Source organism: Suncus etruscus, chromosome 6 (assembly GCF_024139225.1).
Source record: "Suncus etruscus isolate mSunEtr1 chromosome 6, mSunEtr1.pri.cur, whole genome shotgun sequence".
In the NCBI taxonomy this organism is placed as follows: domain Eukaryota; kingdom Metazoa; phylum Chordata; class Mammalia; order Eulipotyphla; family Soricidae; genus Suncus; species Suncus etruscus.
The window spans coordinates 98785470-98810441 of record NC_064853.1 but is presented as its reverse complement, the minus strand read 5'-3'; the positions used below and the strand labels follow the sequence as shown (position 1 = coordinate 98810441).

The window sequence follows — 24972 nt, the reverse complement described above, 5'->3', positions numbered from 1 at the left end:
CAGGGCACTTACCTTGCATGCAGCCAGATTTGATCTCTAGCACTCCATATTGTTCCCCAAGCACAACCAGGAGTTATTTCTGAGTGCAGAGTAACCTGCTGCAGACGTCTTGCATCCCTAAGCAAAACCTTAGTGGGGTCAGAAAACCTACAAGAAAGAAAGCGGGTTCTCGAGGCAGACAAATATGAAATATGAAATACTTGAGACCACACAAAATGCATTGTATGGGGACCCACGTCTATGAGACGAGAGACAAACTTTACTTTTCAGCTGATGACATTTTAAGCACAACTCTGGTATGCAAGGTATTTCCAGGGGAACAAAGGGCAGAGGATAAAAAGGCTATTTTCTTACATATAAAAGTAGTACCTGGTCCTAGGAATCATTACTGATGTAAATTAAGGGAAAGCAGGAAATCCTGGTTTTCTCCTGATAACAAATATTTTTAACCTGAAATAGTATTCTAGCTAGGGGCTAAGACCTACTTCCTATGATCTGGTAATAGAAAGAGATAAAACTAAAGAAAGGGGTACAGAATTAAACCTAGTAAAATAGCCTAATTCTACATTGGCCAAACCTGTTTGTAAGCAGGTATTCAAAGCCTCAGGGAAAGTCCCTGAGGCAAAATCATTTGTTGTGGTGCTCAAAGGCAGGGAGAGAAGATCATTGTCTTGAAGATGCTATGTTTTGACTTGGCCTTAGGAAGCAAATAGGCTGACAGAAAGAGAGGTATCTGGCTTGGCTTTGAGATGCAAATATACTTAGCCAGCAGAGAACTTCTAGTAGTTTTCTTTGGTACTGAAATTTCTTTATGACTGCAGGATAACTAAGGCCGAATTTCTGTAGTTAGCAAAGGAGAAAAGTCAAATAAATAAAAGTAAAGAGATAAATAATGTCACAGCCATGTCAGAAATATAGCCTGTAATCCACGCAGGGGTTATGATTGACTTCTCTAATGGGCCTTCTGGCTGAAATATATTTCTTGGGGGGAAATCAGGCACTGCACCAGGAAAGCCAAAAGACATGTCTGGTGCGTGCTTCCTTAATAATGGAGACATACCTGTTATGGGTAGTGACAGTAACCCCTAAGCATGACTGAATGTGGCCACCCAACAAATATTTGTTTTATTTTGCCTTTTTTGGGGGAAGGGTGTCACATCCAGCCATGCTCAGGGTTACTCTTGGCTATGCACTCAGAAATCCCTCCTGGAGGTTCTCCAGGCACCAGATGGGATTGACTGGTTGCATACAAGAAAAGTGCCCTACCTTCTGTGTTATGGCCCCAATCCCCCCAACAAATGTTTAAGGAGCCAGAGAAATGCTCATTGGACTGAGCACAGAATTGCATACAGGAGTTCAACCCCCACACTGCTTGCATATGGAGGAGCATGCCAGTAGCATCTCCTAGCACAGAGTCAGGAATAGCCCCTGAGCACCACTAAGTGTGCCCCCAACCAAAAATAAATCACAAAAACAAAAAATATTTAGCAAAACATTAGAACACTCTTACTGTCTGTCACAATAGATAATTACTGATTGCCAATGTGTACTTACCCATACATATAAAATTACATAAATATGTAAAATGTAAAGTGAATGCTCATCTAGTACATTGTGATGTAAAATTTTGAAACATTGGCAAGTAGCTTGCAAGACTGGAAAACCACAGATTCTCTGACCAAGTAATTTTCCACTAATCACAGCCAGCATTTGGCTTCCTAGCAATCTATGCAAGAATTCCACTCTTTATTTCCTAATAGCCCAAAATTAGGTTGGAGGGATCTAAGTTTCTATCTTCAGAACAATAGATCAACGAATTATAGAGTATTTTTAAGATAAGATATATGCAGCATTAAAAAATCTCACACAGGGGCTGGAGAGATAGCATGGAGGTAAGGCGTGCAGAAGGTCGGTGGTTCAAATCCCGGCAACCCATATGGTCCCTCAAGTCTGCCAGGAGCGATTTCTGAGCGTAGAGCCAGGAGTAACCCCTGAGTGATGCTAGGTGTGACCCAAAAACAAAAACAAACAAAAAAACTCACACATGGGCCAGACAGATAGCATGGAGGTTGGGCATCTGGTGGTTCGAATCTCGGCATCACGTATGGTCCCCCGAGCCTGCCAGGAACAATTTCTCAGTGTAGAGCCAGGAGCCTGAGCGCTGCTGGGTGTGACCCTCAAAATAAAAATTAAAAAAAAAATTAAAAAAAAAAACCTCACACATGCAATCACACAGAAAAATACCAGAAACTTACAGCATAGATTCAAAACGTCCAGTCACAAAAATGTTGTTGGTTATTGGTTTTGTTTGTTTGGTTGGTTTTTGGCAGGCATGGGGACCATATGGGGTGTGAGGATTCGAACTACTGTTGGTCCTGGGTTGGCTGCTTGCAAGGCAAATGCCCTACTGCCGCGCTATCTCTCCAGCCCTGGGTGTCATTTTTATAAAGGTCAAGAACAGTCACATTTCTTTTTTTTTTTTTTTTATGAAGGTCAAGAACAGTCACATTTCTTTTTGTTTGTTTGTTTGTTTTTTCGGACCACACCCATTTGATGCTCAGGGGTTACTCCAGGCTAAGCACTCAGAAATTGCCACTGGCTTGGGGGGAACCATATGGAATGCCGGGGGATCGAACCACGGTCCTTACTTGGCTACCGCTTGTAGGGCAGACACCTTACCTCTAGCGCCACCTCATCGGCCCCAAGAACAGTCACATTTCTGGGGTTGGGAAAATAGAGCAACTTTATGGGTGACTTTGTCTTTAGGAGATCCAGATTCTATGCCAGCACAGCCTGCTCCTGTGCACTCCTGGGAGGGACCCCCAAACCAGAAGTAGCCTCTGAACATCAGCTGTGGCCCAAAAACAAGAGAGACAGAAAGAAGAAAAAAAGAGAGAGAGAGAGAGAGAGAGAGAGAGAGAGAGAGAGAGAGAGAGAGAGGAGAGAGAGAGATCTCATTGATGGCAATAAAAACAATACATGAATAGGTAGGCATGGGTATTAGCTAAGAAGCACAAGGAAAGTTTCTGCTCTGCAGTGATAAAAAAAAAAAAAACCCACATACTCTATCTGAAAGATGTGACCACAATGATGTATACTTGGGGGAAAGTTGTCAAACCACACCTTTCAGATTTTAGTATTTTATTTTATAAAAATAATTCTTGCTAAAATACAGAATGCATGTAAAGTGTACAGAAATATGATCTGAAGAAAAGTTATCTATTGGGCCCTGAGAGATAGCAGAGCGGCCTTTGCCTTGCAAGCAGCCGATCCAGGACCAAAGGTGGTTGGTTCGAATCCCGGTGTCCCATATGGTCCCCCGTGCCTGCCAGGAGCTATTTCTGAGCAGACAGCCAGGAGTAACCCCTGAGCACTGCCGGGTGTGACCCAAAAACCAAAAAAAAAAAAGAAAAGAAAAGAAAATTTATCTATTTATCACTTAAAATCTTGTGGAAGGAGCCAAAGTGATAGCACAGCAGTAAGGCATTTGCCTTGCAGGCAGCCAACCTGGATTTGATCCACAGCATCCCATATGGTCCCCCAAGCCTGCCAGAAATGATTTCTGAGCCCAGAGCCAGGAGTAACCTCTGAGTGTTACAAAGAATCCTGTGGGAAGTCAGTTAGAGCTAAATCTATGTAAGCTAGAAGAAGAGAAATTGAAATTATCTTACTTTCTATCTCAAGATACTAGCTTAAAAATATCCAGCAAAGTTATCCCCTGCAACAGTAGAAGAAAGGAGAAGACAGAGGTAGAACCATTGGACAAAGAAGTAGTCATATATTAGATAAGATCATCAAAGTCAAAAAAGTTGGTTATTTGGAAAGAGAAATAAAATTTAGTAAGATAGCAGGGCCAGAGCAGTGGCGCAAGCGGTAAGGTGTCTGCCTTGCAAGAGCTAGCTTAGGACGAACTGCAGTTCGATCCCCAGGCATCCCATATGGTCCCCCAAGCCAGGAGTGATTTCTGAGCACATAGCCAGGAATAACACCTGAGCGTCACTGGGTGTGACCCAAAAAACAAAAGAAAACAAAAATTAGTAAGATTGGGCTGGAGCAATCTGGGATGAACCCGAGTTCAATCCCTGGCATTCTATATGGTCCCTTGAGCCTGCCAGGAGCAATTTCTGAGCACAGAAACAGGAGTAACTTCCGAGTGACACTGAGTGTAGCCCCAAAACCAAAAAAAAAAAAAAAAAAATTTTTTTTTTTTAGTAAATTGAGGGGGAACTTTTTTTATTTTTTAATTTTTTTTTTTTTTTTGGTTTTTGGGCTACACCCATTTGACGCTCAGGGGTTACTCCTGGCTATGTGCTCAGAAATCACCCCTGGCTTGGGGGGACCATATGGAACGCCGGGGGATTGAACCGCTGTCCATCCTAAGCTAGCACTTGCAAGGCAGACACCTTACCTCTAGCGCCACCTTCCCGACCCCTATTTTTTAAATTTTTTTATGATTTTTTAAAAAATTTTTATTGTGGCCAAAGTGAATTAGAAATCTTACACAATGATATTTAAGGTGCACAGTGACAATAAATGAGGGCCTTTCCACCACCAGTGTTGTCCTCCCTTCATCCCTGTTTCAAAGCATATATCCCTTATCTCCCTCCTTTATCCCCCAGAATGCTAGTATAACTAAAAGCATATATGAACACTAATGTAAACCTTTTTTTTTTTTTTTTGCAGTTCCAGATATTTTTACTAGTGGTTTCTTAAAGGTTTAGAGTCAAAGGAGCACTGTAAAGACAAGGTTAGAGTGGCAATTATCATTTGCATGGGCCTACCAAAGTATGGGGGTCATGGAAAGGAAAAACTATGGCCTAAGTACAAGGAGACCCTACCCCTGAAGTTACCTGACATAAGACCATTTCTAGGCTCCAGGCAAACTAGTTTGTCCAATCCAGGTCATTGTCTGTAGTGCCCATACAGTTATATTTTTCACAGTCTCTGTTGTTGGTATTATGTTTCTGTATTGAAGATCCTGGAATCTGTATATCCTACATTGAAGTCCGGATGGTGTGGAGCGACATCTAATTTCAACTCACAATTAAAGGGCAATGCAGAAAGCCCTGTCCAGTACATAGGTCGTTGTTGTTTAAATCTTCTCAGTGTTAAGGGAAGACTCTTTTGAGTAAATCGATGTCAGAGCAGCAGTAGGGTCTTCCCTGGTAGAGGATTGCTCCCAGGTGATGTCATAGACAACTTTGGATGTTTCATAGATGGCTTCCCTGGTTCAGGGGCGACTAGAAAATGCCCAAACCTCTGAGGCCTGTGCCAGGTCATCATGTCAATGTTCAGGGTGCAATGAGGGGGAACTTTTTTTAAATAAAGATTTAATTGAATCACCAGGAGATACAGTAACAAAGTTATTCATGATTAAGTTTCAGTCACACAATGTTCAGCACCCTTCACCAATGCACATATTTTGCCACCAATGTCCCCAGTTTGCTTCCCATTCTTCCCCACCTTCCATCCTGCTGACTTCTATTAGCAGACAGTTTCTCTCTCTCCCTCCCCCCCTTTCTCTCCCCTCCCCCTGAGGGGAAACTTTTAAAAAGAGAAAACACAAAAGACCTATAATAATTAAAAGAAATTATTTTATTATGAATACCTCTGTGCCAATTCATGTTAAATTTACATTGAATAGAAATTTTCATTGGAAATTACCCCATAACTCATACTGAAAGAGACTGTGGTATGGAAGAAGCAAAAGAGGAGTAGAAGAAAAAGAAGAAGGATGAGAACAAGAAGAAAACAACAAGAATAACAAAAAGAACAAGAACAACAAGAGCAAGAAAGCAGCAATATTAAGTATAGCAGGTAGCTTGTACACAGCCAGGCTGGGCTCAGTCCCTGGCATTTCATCTGATCACAGCCAGGAATCACTAGGTTTAGCTCAAAAAGGAGAAAAATAAAAGAATGATTAAGAAAGTTTAAAATGGGCCCGGAGAGATAGCAGAGCGGCGTTTGCCTTGCAAACAGCCGATCCAGGACCAAAGGTGGTTGGTTCGAATCCCGGTGTCCCATATGGTCCCCCGTGCCTGCCAGGAGCTATTTCTGAGCAGACAGCCAGGAGTAACCCCTGAGCATTGCCGGGAGTGGCCCAAAAACCAAAAAAAAAAAAAAAAAAAAAAAGTTTAAAATATTAATTATTTTTGTGTTTTCCCTTTTGTTAATTTAGCAGTTTATAAGATAGAATTCAGGGGGAAAGCATGATATCTCCATATGTGTCATCAGGATCAGGATCCACTCTGCCCACCCGAAGTGACCTGCCTGCTCATTTCTCCTCTGACCCCCTCTTCTCATAAGAGCCTCAAAAGTTTTCCCCATGGCCAGGAGTGAGCATCAGTTTTGTTGTTTGTTTGCTGTGTTCCACGGATGAGTGAAATCTCCCAGGAATCACCTTTTATGCCCTCACATATTTTACCCAGCATAATCACCTCAACTTTTATTCATTTTGTCCTAAAAGGCACAACTTTATCTTTTTGTTTGTTTGGGGTCTACAATGCTCAGTGGTCACTCCAGGCTCTGTATTCAGGAGACTAGATGTAGTTCTGCTGATCTAATTCGGATCAGCTGAATGTAAGGCAAGTACCTTAACCCCTGTGCTGTCTCTCTGGCCCCCACTTTCATCTTTTTGAATAGCAGATTAGCATCGTTGAACATTTGTACCATGGCTCCGTTATTTGCTCATTTGCCCATGCTCATTAGGAGTCACAACCATAAATTGCCCAGCACAGGGCAAAGACTATTTCAAATTAGTGTTTCCATAGTCTGCAGAGAATTGTCTGGGAATGGTATTGCTGGATCCTATGCAATGACTTGATCTTTCTTATTCATCAAGTCATTTATTTTTGGTTTGGGAGCCCTATCCAATAATATATTCCTGTCTCTGTGTTCAGGGATCACTCCTAACAGTGCTGAGATCATGCAATGCCAGCGATCAAACACTGGTCAGCTGTGTGCACAGCAAACACCATAACCACTGTGCTCTTTACTCCCATTTAACGAAAGTAAAAAACTAACAAAAATTGTTTTGTTTTATTTTGTTTTTTTGTTTTTGGCCACACCCGGTGATGCTCAGGGTTACACTTGACTCTGCACTCAGAAGTCACTCCTGACAGTGCTCTGGGACCAATGGGATGCTGGGGATCAAACCCAGGTCAATCTTGTACAAGGCAAATGCCTTACTTACCTGCTGTACTGTTGCTCTGCCCCCTCCCCATTAAACTTTTGAAAAGAAATTTCTATGCGATCTTTAAGACACCACACCAATTTACATGCCACTAATAGTGCATTGGAATTTATCTCCACATCCTCACTCACACACCCAAACACAATTGATTCCTGGTACTAGAGATCCAGCCATTCCCATGGCTGTGAAGTGAGTCTCTCTGCGGGCCCCAAAGGTGTGTGCCTTGAGCAGGGGGCAGCCAGACTGCATGGCTCTAGGCCAGCCTGGGCACCCTCGCTTCTCCCTGGGTCCCTGCCCTTCGCCACTGGCCTTCCCACTCCGCGTGACTGCTCAGACGTGACAGAATCCCCAGCTGGCTCAGAGCTCTGGCGCGAGGACCCAAGATGTGGGCCAGGCCAAGCCAGGTTCGCTGCCTGCAAGGCAAGTTCCTGACCTCCTATTTCTCGGGCCCTTTTTGGATTTGTTTTGAGGCCACACCAGGAGGAACTCGGATGCTACTTCCTGCTCAGTCTCATGGGGTGCCGGCTTATAACCAGTCTTTTGTATGCAAAGCAAGTCTTGCTCAACCCCTGAGCTGTCTTCCCCAACCCCAGCACACCTTGTCTTCATCCTCCCAACCACCCCGTGACGGTGAACGCCAAGTTGCCTCCATGGAAAAGGTACCACAGAAAAAAGAAGGCGCTTTCTTTTTTTTTTTTTTTTTGGTTTTTGGGCCACACCCGGCGGTGCTCAGGGGTTACTCCTGGCTGTCTGCTCAGAAATAGCTCCTGGCAGGCACGGGGGACCATATGGGACACCGGGATTCGAACCAACCACCTTTGGTCCTGGATTGGCTGCTTGCAAGGCAAACGCCGCTGAGCTATCTCTCCGGGCCCCAAGGCGCTTTCTTAGTTGGGGTCGGTAAGAGCATGAGTGGATAGGGTCCCTGAACTTTTGCAGGGGAACTGGAGGCTGGTTCTAAGCTTTGCAGACGCCAGAGGTGGGGACGGCCATGCCAAGGCTCAAGAGATCAGCTGGAGGGCAAAGACCCAGGTCCGATGTCATGCTAGAAGTCTACTCTAGACTGGGTACGGGAAATAGTTTTTATTCATGACAAGCCTCTAGAGCACATCCATGCCTTCCAGAGTCAGGAATAAGCCTTCCAGAGCCCGCAGCAGTCACGCCCGGGTTTCTACCGGCGTGTTGTAACAGCGACCTCTGCTGGCGTCTTCGCGGAACGTCCCGCTGCCTGGAGCCCAGGGCCGCCAGTTATTGGCCAGTCACACCTGGCCCGCCCCCAAGGTCCCTAAAGACCACGCCCACGCGGCCCTGCCTAAAGGTCCCGCCTCAAAGCCACGCCCCTGGGCGGAGTCATCGGGGTAGCAGGGGATGGTGTCCAGACCACGTGCCCTGAGTGGAGTCATTGGGTAGCAGGGGCGGTGTCTAAGCCACGCCCCCGGGTGGAGTCATCGGAGTAGCCGAGGACGGCGTCCAAGCCACGCCCCTGGGCGGAGCCACTGGGTAGTAGGGGCGGAGTCATTGAGTAGCAGGGCGGTGTCCAAGTCAGTAGCAGGGGCGACGTCCAAGCCACGCCCCTGGGCGGAGTCTTCGAGGTAGCAGGGGCGGTGTCCAGGCACCGCCCTGTGCGGAGTCATTGGTTAGCGGGGAGACGTCCAAACCAAGCCCCTGGGCGGAGTCATCGGATAGCAGGGCCCGTACAAGCCACGAGTCATCGGTAGCAGGAACGTTGTTCAGGCCACGCCCCTGGGCGGAGTCATTGGAGTAGCAGGGGCGGTGTCCAAGCCATGCAGCTGGGCGGACGTCCCATCGAGGTAGGGCGGTGTCCAGGCCACGCCCCCGGCGGAATCGTCAGGGTAGCAGGGGCGGTGTCCAAGCTACGCCCCCGGGCGGAGTCATCGGGTAGCAGGGGGCAGTGACAGGGCCACGCCCCTGGGCGGAGTCATGGGCAGCACAGTGCCGTCCAAGCCACGCCCCCGGGCGGATTCACCTGTGTGGCAGGGGGCGGTGTCCAGGCCACGCCCCCGGGAGGAGTCATCGGGTAGAAGAGTGCCATCCAAGCCACGCCCCGGGCGGAGTCACCGGTGTAGCAGGGGGCGGTGTTCAGGCCACGCCCCCGCGCGGAGTCATCCGGAGCCTCCTCGGAGCGGGGAGCAAGCAGCGCGGCGTTCCGGGGCGCCGGACACTCAGTACAGACCCGGCGGGCCCGGCGCGATCAGGCCGGGATCGGGCGCTGTGCGGACTTGGGGTCGTGGCGTCGGAACCCGAGCGGCCCGCGAAGAATCGGAGGGCGCGTCCGAGACGGCCTCGGCGGGATGTTCAGGGAAGAGCCCCGCGCTCCCGGCGCCCCGGAGCCCCCGGAGCCCCCGGACGTCCCGCGCGCGCGCGCCCCGCAGCCTCGCCTGCGCCGCCGGCTGCTGCCCGAGCTCTCGGCCTTCTTGGCGCGCCTGCTCTTCTGCGTAGCGCCCGTCTACCTGGCCGGCTACCTGGGGCTCAGCACGCTCTGGCTGCTGCTGGGTGCCGGGCTGTGGGCGTGGTGGCGGAGCAACCGCCGCGGGAAGCTGGGGCGCCTGGCGGCCGCCTTCGCCTTCCTCGACCACGAGCGCCAGTTCATCAGCCACGAGCTGCGGGGCCAGCACCTGCCGGCCTGGGTGAGCGACGGTCGGCTCGGCGGGGGGCGGGAGGGCCGGGAGGGTCGATGGAACACGCGACCCGCCCACCCGGGTTTCGCCCACGGGCCGAGCACTGGCGGCGAAGTCACGGGCGGGCCACACCCGGGAGCAAAACCGGGGTGCCCGTCGGGAGGTTTGCAGTCACCCCAGCCACCACCCGTAGGTTCAAGGAGAGCCGGTGGGCGACGGGCCCAACTGGGCTCTGCAGAGGTCAGGGCCGCCGAGGGGCGCCGGGGACAGAGGAGCGTGAGGGGAGGCAATTTGGGGGGCGCAGGGGAGCTTCACAGGCTCCCAGACCCGCCTCTGGGGTGGCCCGATACCCACCTGAGGCTCCAGCGCAGAGGCAGCAAACCAGCACTTGGGTGGGTCAGGGGAAATGCTGGCCCTGAGAAGCACCTGGCCAGCCCCTCCCGCACAGTTCTGGGCCCCAGCGCACCCCGCAACTCGCAGGTATGAGAGACCCTTGAGTGGTTCTTAGGTGAGCCTGGAAGCCTCCAGCAGGCCAGGGGGCCTTTGGAGTGCAGTTTGACCTCAAGCCTGGCCCTCTTGGGTGCTGGACTCAAACTACTGTCACCCTGCCAGGCCTTCTTCACAGGTCGGTCACCTTTTGGAGGAAGGTGTAATGCTCCCACAATCTTTTCAAGTGAGATGGGGCCAGGGAAAGAGTGAACTGCGGCTGTTTGGACTTGAGGGTGTTTTGTAGCCTGAGCGCACTTTCTAGGCACGTTCCCTAGATTTCGAGGAGCCCGTGGAAGGTCTGGGCCATCCCTGGGGAAAGCAATGTGGAGGGAAGACTGAAACTGGAAGAGAGATGGGAGAGGCTGGGTGGCCCCCAGACCAAGAGAAAGGGATAGACAGCTATGCAGAGTGACTCCAAGCTGCTAGAGGTGCATGCATTAAGAGAGCTCAGGGTCTTCTGGAACATCTTCTCCTTTGGAGAGCCGGGCACCCATCGTTGGGACTGGGGTCAAGAATGCGAAACAAAGCCGAGGTCGGGGCGATACTACATAGAGTGGGTGTTTGCCTTGCAAGTGGCTGACATGGGTTTGAGAGTGCAGAGCCAGTAGTAACCCCTGAGCACTGCTGGGTATGGAACAAAACAAAACAAAACAAAACAAAACAAAACAAAACTACCCAGAATGAGAAGTAAGCCTCGGGAGGATGTATGGCTTCTGGTGAGCCTGTGAACAAGGCTCTTCCACCAGATGAAGGCCACTGGGCTCCAGAAAACCTGGTCTCCCCCCATCCCCCCGTTTCTGCAGGTGAGACTACTCGGCTCTGGATAGGCACACTGGGCAATGAGCCCCTTGATAGACCATGCATGCCTGATCATTTCCCGACAAAGGTGCCTGTGATGAGAGCTACCTGGAAGGGGACTGATGGCTTCACCTCCTCCTTTGGGATCAAATACTTTACGAATTGAGAGCAGTATGTTTCTAGTTTTGGGACTGATGGAAAATGTCCTGGGAATCTGTGCTGCCCGGGTTCTATTGACCAGGTCCAGCAGGGTGCGAGCCTCAATGTCCCATCATTTTCCTACCAAGCAGCAGGGCAGCCTTGTTAGGTCGCTGGCCTGGCCTGGCCTGGCTCCAAACAGCAGCATGGACTCCACTGCCCCTGGCAGGGGCTTTGTGCCCATAAATAAATAGGTTGCTTCTCCACAAAAGGATCCTCTAGCCTCCTAAAGAGGTCAGGGGGTGGCCTTGTACCCCCCACTTGTCTGGTGACTAAGGCCCAGCCACAGGGAGAAAGAAGACAGAGAGGCCACCTCACAGGGGAACAACTCTTAGGGGAATGTTCTAGAACAGTTTTCAGAAAGTTATTCTGGTTTTTTTTTTTTTTTTTTTTTTTTTTTTTTGGTTTTTGGGTCGCACCCGGCAGTGCTCAGGGGTTATTCCTGGCTCCAGGCTCAGAAATTGCTCCTGGCAGGCACAGGGGACCATATGGGACGCCGGGATTCGAACCGATGACCTCCTGCATGAAAGGCAAACGCTTTACCTCCATGCTATCTCTCCGGCCCCCTCTGGTTTTTTTTTTTAATTGAATCACTGTAACATAGAGTTAAAGTTGTTTATAGTTGATTTAGTTATATACTGTTCCACCACCCATCCCTTCGTCAATATATACTTCCTAACACCCCTAAACTTGCTTCTATGGCAGATACTTTCTTTCTTTCTTTCTTTCTTTCTTTCTTTCTTTCTTTCTTTCTTTCTTTCTTTCTTTCTTTCTTTCTTTCTTTCTTTCTTTCTTTCTTTCTTTCTTTCTTTCTTTCTTTCTTTCTTTCTTTCTTTCTTTCTTTCCTTCCTTCCTTCCTTCCTTCCTTTCTTTCTTCTTTCCTTCTCTCCCCATCCCCCATTCTTTTAGACACTGTGGTTTGCAGCATTGTTACTAAAGATGTATGATGCAAATCACATAACCTCCTTTCAGCACCCAATTCTTCTCCACAGTGATCATTCCAACTATCATTCATAGTGGTCCCTTCTCTGTCCTAACTGCACTCCCCCACTATTTGTGAAAAGCTTCCTATCATGGAACAGTCCTGGTGCTCATCTCTATTATAGTTGGGTATTATTGCCATATTATCTTTTTTATATTCCACAAATGATATGTCCTATGTCCATCCTCAGAGAGATTTTTTTTAAAGGAGCTAAGACCCCTCAGAAAGAATGGGAACAGTGGACAGTACAGTGACCAAAGGCTACACCCAGGCTCCTATAACAGCATGGGTAAACCCCAGGCCTCCTGAGGATCTGCAGAACTGGGTGGAGAGTGGACAGTGCCATCATTCTTTAGATGAATCATTGTAAAGGGACAGCGGAGAGGGATACAAGGCCCCTGCCCTTTATCCCGCCCTCTCTGAGACTTCCTGATGCAGGGCCCCACTGAGGAGGAAACAAAATTGCCTTTCCTGTATGGATCCCCTCCAAACTGCCTGCGCACCCCGCCTCTCTGCCCTGGTCTGGCTTGGGACTCCAGGTGTCACCCACTCTGCTTTGACCAGAGCTCACAGGAGGGCTAGCATGCTGAAACTTTCGTATGCCCTATGAGGAGAGAAGCAAGGAGGGGTTCCTCTGACTGGGGGGATGAGGGCCAGGAGAGGCAAGAAGCGGGCCATTTGTCTGTTTGTGGGGCTCAGTCTGCTGGCAGCCGATAGTGATCAGTTGGTAGCTGAGGGGAGCAATTAGCCCTGTGTGTGCTGGGGGCTATAGGGGGCTGATGTCATTGACTGGCAGGTATGGACCTGGGGCTGGGGCTGATTCATTTACTGGGAGACCCCAGTGTTTTCTCAAGATCCCTGATGCCCCCTGAGAATGACAGAGCTAAGGTCCCTCTAAAGTTCGTTTAGCTGATTCCAACCTGGCTGTTTTCTAGTGCCACACACCCACAGATCCTCATTCTCCACTTTCCATGCCAACCCACCACCTAACTGGGTGCTGCAGGGCACCATGAACTTCACTGAAGCAAAGCATGCCAGGCCTTATACCTGCACTCTGGGTGCTGTTCCCCTGGGCCTCCCCACCAGCCATCTGGCCAGCACCAGGACTGACCAAGAGTGGTTCATGCCTCTGTGGGAAGCAGTGCCTTGGAGGCCTGGCCTGATAGCTGTGTGCACAGAGGGAGGCAAGTGCAATGAAAGCTCAGACTGAGGCTGAACACTTGGGGTCATAACAAAGCTTTATATAAGTTGAAACTAGGACAGTGGAACCAGGACTAATGGAGGGCAAGAGGAAGTTGGGAACTTCCTCCCTATGAGTCCCCTGCAACTATACCTGTGACATGGCCCTGGAAAGGAAGAACATAGTCATACCCATGGGCTTCAGTCTGCATCGTTGTGATGCCTCATGGACTCGTCAGGTCCTGGGTCAAGATTGGGCAATAAGAGGCTCAGAATGCAGGGCCTCCTTCCCTGCAAGTCCAGCATAGGGATCTCAAGCATCCTTGTGTTTATGTCAGTTTACTCAGTCAGCAAACATCTATTGCAGGCTTGCAACAGGCCAAGCCTGGCACTTAAGACCGAGCCCCATTGTGAGTGACACAGCATTCTAGGATCCCACAGACTAGCTGGAAATTCAGACCCTTGGAAATAACCTTTTCTGATCCAGCAAGATGGCAATGCAGGGGCAGGAAGGAAGTGACCCAGGAAGTCTTCTTGGACAAGATGGCACTATGTGGTAATGGTGGCTGCAGAAGTGGATGGGAGACACCAGGTTTAGAGTTTTCAACTTTAACTAAAAAGGTTTAGTCATCCAAAGCTCACCTTCCTGAATTGAGCAGATTGTTGGAGACTGTGGTCTCCTAGGCAGAAGAAGGTTGTGTCCCTCACTTCTTGTGACCTCCTGGCAGTGTTAATGCTTTGGGGAAGGGGTTTCTGAGAGTGTAAGCAGCCAGTTCCTAAACTCTACAGCCCAAGAAGGAGCAAGCAGAGAGCCCTTGTCTTCCTCTGCCTCCACAGCAGTGTCTTCAGGCAAAGTCACTGTGAGTTTTTTCTTTTTTTCTTTTAACTAATACATTTTAATTGAATTGCCATGAGATACATTTACAAATTTGTTCATGATTGATTCATGATTTTCAATTCATGGTTTTTAGTCATATAGTGTCCAATACCCATCCCTTCACCATTGCGCATTTCCTGCCACCAGTATCCCCAGTTTCTCTCCCATTCTCCCCATCCCCTCTAGCAGACATGTCTTTCTTCCTTCGTTCCTTCTTTGTTCCTTCCTTCCTTCTAGGCACCATTGTTTGCAATATTACTACTGAAGGGGTATCATACATCACTTTACTTACTTTCAGATATGGAAAGTATCATGCTGCGCAAAACACTGTGAGTTTTTGTCTGAAACTTAGTACTTTTCACCCTGAAGAATTCACATGTACTCATGGAAAGGGCCCTCTTTCCCTTTGTGTGCCACAGTGAAGGACTAGCTAGCGACTTCCCCTCTCCTTGCAGGCTCTCCTCAATAGGGGTGTCCATTCCCTGCCCCAACAACCCCATTCCAGTGGCCAACAATAACACTTGGCACAAAAAACCTAGGAACTGCCCTGGGACCCAGACTGTTTCCAGAGCCCAGAGTCACCTGCTCTCACCTTCATTTATTCCACGTTGGGTAAAATGCTGTTTCTCTGATTCTAAGATAATCCCACCATACACTATTTAATGGCCTCAAAGTCAAAATCAAATTGAGCCTTTCCAATTCCTCCACTCAGGGAGAGGGCTCATGGGGGGCACCCCTTACGCTAGTAAATGAAATGAATTTTAAATAACATGTACCCTTTTCTACTTATGTTTTATCTTCTTAACGTTATCTTGCTAGCATCTTCCAAACTTGGGTTTGGACATCATTACAGATTTTTTTTTTTTTTTGGTTTTGGACCACACCCAGCGATGCTCAGGGGTTACTCCTGGCTGTCTGCTCAGAAATAAGCTCCTGGCAGGCACGGGGGACCATATCGGACACTGGGATTCGAACCAACCACCTTTGGTCCTGGATCGGCTGCTTGCAAGGCAAACACCGCTGTGCTATCTCTCCGGGCCCATCATTACGATTTTTAATGAACATGTCTGAGGCTATTTTCTCATCTTCAGAACAAAATTATTCTAGATGTTTCCAAGCTTGTCCTCTGTGTGGGGCTAGCTGATATATTTCCGGTACTTGGGATTTCTCCCCTGTTCTGTCAGTCTACCTACTTTGCTCCATCCTTCCATCTCTCCCTCAGGCACCTCACAAATCTCTTCTCTGGTTCACCAGTACCCCTGCCTCTCTGCTTCCAATTCCAACTGGCTAACTTGCTTCCTGGATGCATGGACATGTGTGATCCCTGGCTCTCTCTGTGCTCTCAATCTTGGCTCTAGGCAAAAGGGCCAGGTTGGTATGTTTGATCCATCTTCACCAGCTCCTCTCCTGTGAATATTCCACGGGGTCCACTGGGTAGTCAGAGGTTGTAACACTCAGAAGACTCTAGTTCCCACCTCACTCCATAGGATCTAGCTAGATTTGTGTCTTGTTTGGCCTCTCCCTCATCTGAGAGGCAAGAAGAGAAGTTTATTTTTAAGATCTTAGTGTTGCAGAACCAAATTTTTCTTTATTCAGGGCTACTGGAAGACTATGTGTACCCCTTACACTCCACAGAGGTCCCTGACACCCCCCACATTCTGGCAACAACGGAGACTGCCTTTGGGGGTCTTATTTGTTCCCCTGTCCCGCTGAGGAATCCCATTGATTTAGTTTGCAGGCCAACTAAGGGATGCTGAGGATTCTATAACAGTTGTAGATGACATGTACCACTGGTAAGGCATAGAACAGGGCATGTGAAGCTGATGAGGAGGCAGGTTGAAAACAGCTTTCATGGTGGAACATGAACCTCACAGGAGTGGGAAGAGTCAGAAGATTGAGCTTTCTAAGGAGGAAAGTGGATAAAAGGGGGGGGGCCTGTTGAGGCCCCCATAGAGCAGTGAGGTAAGTCTCAGGAACCAGAGGCAGCCCAAAGCCAGAGGGCACCCCCGTCACCATGCCACCCTGCATGGGACACCAGGAATGAATGTGCCTTGCTCCCTTTTCAAGGTTGAATTGACCGTGTGGGCCAAATCAGCAGGGGTATGTGTATGTGTGTGCGTGTGTTTGTTTGTGTGTGTGTGTGTATGTGTGTGTGTGTATGTGTGTGTGTGTGTGTGTGTGTGTGTGAGAGAGAGAGAGAGAGAGAGAGAGAGAGAGAGGAGAGAAAGACAGTGACAGAGACAGAGGCATGCTTTAGGCTTTATTTCCACAAAGAGGATGAGTGTGTGGGCGTGACTCTCTGCAGGGGTCCTCAAACTTTTTAAACAGGGGGCCAGTTCACTGTCCCTCAGACCACTGGAGGGTCTGACTATAGTAAAAACAAAACTTATGAACGAATTCTTATGCACACTGCATATATCTTATTTTGCAATGAAGAAACAAAACAGATACAAATACAATATGTGGCCTGCGGGCCATAGTTTGAGGACCTCTGCATTGTGGAGGGTCATCTATGCACCTATGCCTGTGTGTGTGTCCATGCATCTCTGCATGTCCCTCATCCCTGAAGCTCTGTGTGTGATTCTCGGGAAGGGATATCCCTGTGAGCCAGATCCCTTCTGGGGACAGTGAATAACCCCCCTTTAAGTGAAGCCCTGCAAACCCTATCCCTGCCTCCTAATGGGGACAGGGCCCATGAGCATAGCCAGTAGTCTGGTCTCCCCACTGCTGTGGAACAGGTATTGGTGTCCTGACAAGTCCAGTAGTAGAATGTGGGTGAAAAGAAAGCAGTGGTGTTCTCTGGGAGTCTCCCTCAGCCATAGGTTTATGTTCTGTCTCTCTGGTCATTATCTCCTGAAGCGCTGCCATTAAAGAGTCAGCCTAGGGGTTGGAATGATTATATGGCAGATAGGGTGCTTGCCTCACATGTGAATGTTCCAAACTCAATTCCTGGCACCCCATATGGTCCTCAGAGTACCTCCATAAGTAATTAGAATGTAGAGCCAGGAGTAACCCTTGAGCATCTCCAGATGTGGCCCCAAAACAGCAACCAAAGAATGTACAAGGGTAAAGCACTGGACTGGCAAGCTGCTGACCCCAGTTCAATCCTGGGCACTGAACATGAGCACAGAGTCATGAAGCACAGAACCTGAACTTCTGTGTTCAGGCCCCCAAAGCCAAAAATAAAATGCCAGCCCACTTGCCCAGTAGGCTTTGGTTCTAGTCACAGTGGGGTCTAAGCATGAGGGTTGGGTGTGGAGCCCCACTGCTAAAAGTCCTCCCAGGCTCTGGGAAGTAGCAAGCTTACCAGTGAGTTTGCCATTGGTCAGGGCAGCTTTTGGAAGCACCAGTCTGGTGAGCTGCTGCTTCTGCAGGGATGCATTTCTTATCAAGAGGCAGATTCTTTTATTTATTTATTTATTTTGAGCCACACCTGGTGACGCTCAGGGGTTACTCCTGGCTATGCACTCAGAAGTCACTCCTGGCTAGGGGGAACCATATGGGACACCGGGGGATCAAACAGCAGTCCATCCAAGGCTAGTGCAGGCAAGGCAGGCACCTTACCTCTAGCGCCACCGCCCGGTCCCATGAGAGGCAGATTCTTGTCCATTATTCAGAGTAGATTCTGTGTGGTCTTACTGGGGAGCCATAGAATGTGAAGAGGGTTTTAATCCTGTTTCTTGGCTCAGAGGCAGTTGTGAGGCAGAGGGCTCCCCTGTAGGTAAGGGCAGCATGGTTCCTGCCTCCTCTTTCTTCCCTGTGACCCCAAAGACAGCCTGTTTATGCTTAGCAGAGTCTCCCCAACCCCAACCCTATTGGGGGCAGAAGAGCCCGATTGTCCCAGGCCCTCCAGCCCAATCAGTACCACCTGAGAGTCTGTTAGGGAGGCAAGTGTCCAGGTGTGCTCTGTTCTGAACCCAGGCCTGAGCATCCTGACCGGTTTTTTCTTTCGTGGTACTTTTTGCAGAGAAGTTTGATAACCATTGTCTGAATGGTTATATTCTCAATTAATTAATAGCTCTATTCTCCATATTCCTTGGCTTTTGCAGGTTCTTTGAGGAACAGCTCCTGTAAAATCCCCCTTATGGGGCCTGGAGGATAGTTGGTGAGCTACAACCAACTTTTCTGTACTACCTTCCTTCATTTGCTTGACGAGTTAAATGTGAGACAAGAGCACAGAGTGGATCCTTTTGCTACATCTTTATGGGCATCCCCTTTGGCCAGTTTCACAGAAGTATTGGGGCTCCCAAGTATTGGGCCCAGCCTATCTGTGACTGACAATCAGCGGTCAAGAGTGTTCTCAGCCAATCAGCAGAGGCCCAGGAAATAACAGCCAGACAGCAGCCATCTTTCCTCTTCATCTCTTGGTGGCTTATCCCCCCTTTGCTATTCTCCCATCTCATGGGTTCCCAAAGTGCAGAGCCACTTATGCTCAGAGACCCAGAGAATCTACCAGGTTTTGGGTCAGACAGAATTGGACCGAGAAGTGAAGGGACCTTGTTCTTAGCCTAGACCTGAGGTCAAAAATATGAGTGGTTTTATGGCCACTTCAGAGCACCTGGCATTTCTATTATCTCAGTTTTCTCAGGAACTCTGTGAAAGGGGTGTTATTGTATCCATTCTTGTAGATAAAAAAAAACCTGAGGCTGACAAAACTTTAAATGTACAGGAACCACAGTAGAAAAATACAGAGAAATGTTCTTCCAGTGGTGACACTTGGAATGGAGTAGATGTAGGTAGGATGGATGAGAAAAAGACCTGAAGGTTTGAAGGGATCAGGTGAGAAAATCTGAGATACGGTCCCCTGGGTGAACTTGGCAAGTATCAACTAGCCTCTGAGCTTCTTTTTATCTGTAAAAAGAAAGGTAATTACACCTTGCTATCCACCAGCTCAGAGTGTTAGAATCAGATGAAGATGTCTGTGGAATGTCCTGTAAGCCAGGAAGCCTGAAAAAGATGGTCTGCTGAGGGCAGTCTTCCATGAAATTGGATTTCTGTAAAAGAGGAAAACAGTGGCAAGGAAAGCTTTCTTAAAAGGGGGTGGGGCATCTGGGGGAGGCAGTACAAGGATTAGGGCATTTGCCACACATGCAGTTGACCCTCGTTAGATAGCTGGCACTGCATAAGTCTCCTAAACACTCCTAGGGTCACTCCTGAGCACAGAACTAGGAATAGCTCCTGAGCACTGGTTGGGTATGGCCCCAGTCCCCACCTACCCAAAAAATTAGGGGTGAACGGTATGGATTACAAAGCACAAATTTGTGGTCAGTCTGACCTGGATATGATTTTCAGGTCAAGCATCTTATAACTGGTACTGTAAGTCACTTCTCTAGATCTTAGTTTCCTCTTGGGGACAGTGATGCAAATGAAGGTTAACGTAAACATTCAATGACATGAGGTAATATGAACTCAAAAAATTGAAACGAGGATGTCAAAAGGATACAACCAAACAACTTTGAAAGAAGTCAGAGTTACAATTTTTATATTAGACACAATAGAGTAAAACTCAAATATAAAGACAAAGAAGGATGTTGTATATTCATAAAGAAGTTAAGAATAGAATCTATTAATCATGGATATCCATAGAATACATAGCATGAACTTGAAATATAAGCTGTTTATGATTGCTGATGTAGAAGCATATTAATCATCAGTTGCTCTTGGAAATTTTGATATATTCCTCTCTGAAAATGACAAATCATGTAGACAAATAGTAAACAAGGATAAAGAATACAGGACATGATGAATAGCTTAATCATACATGAAAGTTTTAAGAATCATGTACCAAGCCAGAAAGGATTTATCATTATAGCCCAATGCATAGTGATTCTACAGATGGTTAGATCACAAATAAATTAGAAAATAATTATAGATGGCCATAAAATCTTGCTTGTGAAGGTTTTTTTTTTAAGTATATTTAGAATACTATTCATGAAGTATTTCCAGGAAGTCATACTGGAAATTATTTTAAAAACAGTGAATAACTATAAAAACACAGCCAAAAATTGTAGGGGGATTTATGACTTTGAATTTTCCATAAAACAAAATTTGATAATTCAACTCAGTCTCAGAGTTAAGAACTTTAAGAACATAAAAGAGTAACAGATTTAGATCAAAGAAATAAGCCAGGAAGTAATAAATATAGGGATAAGATGAATGGGAATCTTAAAGGGAGAATGAAAATTATTAACAACAAAAGGAAGTGCTCTGAAAAAATTAATGAAATAGACTAACTCATTGTCAAGCTTGGTCATGAAAAGAAGTAGAGATGAGAAAAACATGGAATGAAAAAGGAGCAAATAACTGTAGATGTAATAGACTGAAATATTATAAATAACTATATGTAAATGTATTTGATGACTAAATTACATTGATGTGTTGCTAAAACTGGATGTTAGTGATATGCCATTGAAAACAGAAAGGATAATTCATCCTTTAAAGCCTCAGAATAAGATGGCATTTATTTGTTTTTGTGGTGGATCAGATAATTCCAATATTTAGAAGTTGTTCCAGAAAATAACATAAGGAAGCCTGCCCCACTCATTCATTCTTGTTTTACAACTTAATAAAATCCTTTCACCAAACCAAATATGAATTGTATGAGAACAAAATTGTTGGTCTCACTTTGAACTGTGATTATGAAAACTCAAGGAAATATGAGGCTAACATGCCTGCTTACGAGAGTTCCTGGGTTTAATCACCTCTGCTATTAAACAAACAAATATAAACAAATCTTCAGTTTAACTGAACAAAGGGGGATAAAAAGAATGTTTCCATATACTTGTGCAAGTATTGAATATAGTACAATACCCACTGATAATGAAAATGGTTGGAAACTTAGGAACTGAGAAGAGCTTTGGCATGATAGAGATCATCCTCCAGGAATCAGTGGCAAAAGCATGCTTAGTAAATATTTTTCTTTTTTCTTTTTTTTTTTTTTTTTTTTTTTTGGTTTTTGGGCCACACCCGGTGGTGCTCAGTGGTTATTCCTGGCTGTCTGCTCAGAAATAGCTCCTGGCAGGCACGGGGGACCATATGGGACACCAGGATTCAAACCAACCACCTTTGGTCCTGGATTGGCTGCTTGCAAGGCAAATGCCGCTGTGCTATCTTTCCAGGCCCAGTAAATATTTTTCATTGCACTCAGGATCAGGGTAAATGCTGAGTCCCCTGCCTGGCCTATGTAGAGTGAAGGTCCTGAGTCGGGGAATTCCAATGAGCAAGAAATAATAAGCTTATGGATAAGGAGTAAAAGGCCTATGGCTTGGAGACTAGAAATATCTAATAGATTATATTATTAATATATTAGATTATCTAATATCTCAAATGTAATGGTTAGAACTAGTAACATTTCAATGGCATTGCCCAAAAAATAAGATTTCATTTTTAATAACAGAAGACGCCAAAGTTGGGGCTGGGCTGGTAACTCAAAGGGCTAAGCACATGCTTTCATGTAGGAACCCCAAGTTCAGTCCCAGAACTTTATGATCCTCAGAGCAAAGCTAAGAGGGGCTCCCTGAGCACTGATTCTGGAGTATTTTCTAGCCCTGATGGATATAGCCCCAAACAACAAAAGCCCCACGAAGTACAAAAAAGTCTAATAATTTACCAAGTTTCTGAGGGATGTGTGTGTGTGTGGGGGGGGGGTTTAGGGACACTTTTGGTGATGTTCAAGGGTTAGTCCTGGCCCTGCACTCAGAATTACTCCTGGCAGTGCTTGGGTTGGGACCATATGTGATGCCAGGGATTAAATACAAATCAGCCTTTTGCAAGGCAAGTGCACACTACCTGCCATACATTTGCTTCAGTCCTCTACCAAGTTTCTGATCCTAAATGTGATAGGAGTAAGATGTGAATACCCCAGGGGATATAAAACTTGATATTATAATTATGTCAGTTCCCCTATAAATTAATCTGTACTTTCAAAAACATACCAGTCAAATCCCCAGGAGGTGGGCCAGGGAGATAGTGCAGGGATTTGGGCATTTGTCTTACAAGCAGCCAACCTGGAAACAGGCGCTTATATCCCTAAATATAAGCAGACATTAGATCCCTGGAACACTGCCAGGGATGGCCCTGAGCACAGAGCCAGGAGAAAGCCCTGGGCACCTCTGCGGCCTCTGCCCTCCTCAGATTGAAAAATTTGAGGGTCTCAATGTGAAAGCTAAAATAGAAATGTAATAGATAAAAAAATGCAAAATTAAAAAAATAAACAAAAACAATAGAATGGCACTGACTTGGGCAGGGACAAGATTTCAGGACGGTTCTTTAGAAGAGAAGAATAGGCTTGTCTGTGGTACCCCCAGAGTGGACATGGGCAATGCTGGCCTGGGCTCTGGCCCAGGCTCCAGAATCTCCAGGCAGGAAGGAGTCAAGGCCCTTGTGCAGGGTGGGGTGGAGAGGCCTAAGAATACAATAAGGATAACCCATGCTCCCTTCTGTTCTTACCCTGAATGGCTGCTGGAGGCTGCCTCACAAGGACTCTCCAGTACCAGCATCACATCTGGGGTGTCCAGATGTGAGGAAAATGCAGGGGCGACCATGTTGGGGAGTGTGGGCTGGGCACTGGTTCCTCACTAGCACCCCTGGCTGAACTCCAGAGTCATGCTAGGAGCTCGTCAGAAATGAGTTAGCAGCCCCACCCGACGCTAATTCCAGAGATGGGAGCTAGACAGCTCAGAAATCCCGGTCCAGTCCAACAGGCTCCCATGTGGGTCGGTATTGGACCCGCCGAACTGGATCACCTCCTGGGACCCAGAATCTCCTGATCCTAGTGTTGATCCAGAGGAGTGGTGGCAAGGCCAGAACAGGAAGAGTGAAATTGGGATGGAAGGAGTAGGGGACCAGGCTGGGGGAGAAACCCAGACACAGTTGACAGTGTCCCTCATCTCTGGGTGGCTCCTCCATGCCACCTTCCAAGCCACTCTGGAAGCTTTTGAGGGCAAGAGCCTTGCATTCATTTTTTCACACATGCACTTCTTCATTTCACAAATGCTTATCAAGATCCTTGAGTACAGAGCAGAGCCTGGGAGAGGGGGCAAGTCTGGGGCAGCCCCAGGGCTTGGTAAGGAGGAAGAAAAAGGGCATGTGATGCTCCCTGGCTGGGGTTCACAGTTCCCTGGAAGAACAAGGGCTCAGAGAAATGGAGCTGTCAGGGTTAGTTGTACTCAGCCCAAGGGGTGGGGTGCTCAGAGCACAAAGTTGTTCATCCAGGGGTGTGGGAAGGAAGCTATGGGGGTCAGGCCACTCTCGGTGCCTGGAGTTATTTTTGCTTTACTGCTAGATAGTCATAGCAAGGAGTGAATGGATCTCTACTTGCCCCCACATCCCCACCAACCCCACTGTCTTGGCCTCATCTCAGGAGGTGACTCAGGGAAGCTGCAAGGAATGAGCAGAGCCTGGCCCTGCTTCATATTTCCCCAAGATTCTTCCCTTGTGGTTCATGTCAGTACCTGGGTGCTGGTTCTGCTGCCCTTTACCAGGCAGTAGTTCTCCTTTCCAAGCTCCATTGGCTGCTGTGTGGACTGGGAAAACTGAGGTTGGAGAACCCCCTGTCTCGGGAGCTCAGGGCTGTTAACAGTGAGAGATTATTTTAATTGGGGTCAGTGCTAGTTGGGGGCCTCCCAGACCTTCTAGCATCTGGCCAATGTGAGGGTGTCACTTGGAGATGTGAATTGTATAGGCACAACTGCTTAGCACCTGGACAGCAAGTTTTCTGAATCCCCAGATGGGAAGGGCAGGTCCCTTGGGCAAATGAGGTGGTTCCAAGCAGTGGAATCTTACCTTACATTGCTTTGTGCCCCCATCGACTTGGGTTGGTGACAGAGCCAGCTGTGGAACCCTTTTGTTGGTCCATGTCTGAGGCCTGGTGTGGGCACCTTTACCATTCTGAAACTCCTTTGAGGGCCTTGCTGGGACACAACATGTGAGAAGTACTGCAGCCATATTGGAAGATAGGGACCAGTGAGGAGGGGACTGAGCCCCTTTAATCAGTCATGACAGTGTGAAGGCATGTTTTCAACCTGCCAATGGACCTGACACTGGGCATGTCAACGGGTCTGTCAGTGGGCTTGTCAGCTTGCCCTTGACCTGTCAATCGGTTTGTCATTCAGCCTGCCCATGGGTCTCTTATTGGACCTGTCTTTAAGCCTACTATTATTTTGTCATTGGGCCTGCAATTAGGTCTATCATTGGACCTGTCACTGGGCCTATCACTGAGCCTGTCATTGTTCAACTATTGGGCCTGCCCAGGGGTCCCTGCTCAGGATTGTATATGGCAGCACTCACAGAGCTAGTGCTGTGTGGGGGATAAGGACTGCAAGAAAGTCCACCTGGGAAATTGGGGAGGATTGAAGCTAGGAGAGGGGCTCAGAGCTGACAAGGGCCATCTCACAGCAACCCCACTGGATAGTGAAACAGCAGTATGGGGCCCTTTGGGGCCTCTGAGATGGCAGTGAGGGAATTGGGAGCAGACATAGACCCATGTTGGGGAAGTAGGGGAAGCTGTTTTGGGAGAGCCTGTTGGGGGTCATCCCTGAGATGGGACAAGAACATTCCATTGGCCTAGCTGCCTGGTTTCATTTGTGTCATAAGATGAATTTGCAAGGAGGAAACTCAG

At 47.6% G+C, this 24972-nt stretch overlaps 1 protein-coding gene across 1 annotated transcript in view; it reads left to right on the top strand.

Moving 5' to 3' along the window:
• The first annotated feature begins 9504 nt into the window (after positions 1–9504).
• The window catches only part of ESYT3 (extended synaptotagmin 3), a 41752-nt gene continuing 26284 nt past the window's right edge, over positions 9505–24972 (top strand). The window contains exon 1 of the mRNA XM_049775246.1: positions 9505–9840. Coding sequence (XP_049631203.1) covers positions 9505–9840 — 336 coding nt within the window. The remainder of the gene's footprint in view (positions 9841–24972) is intronic.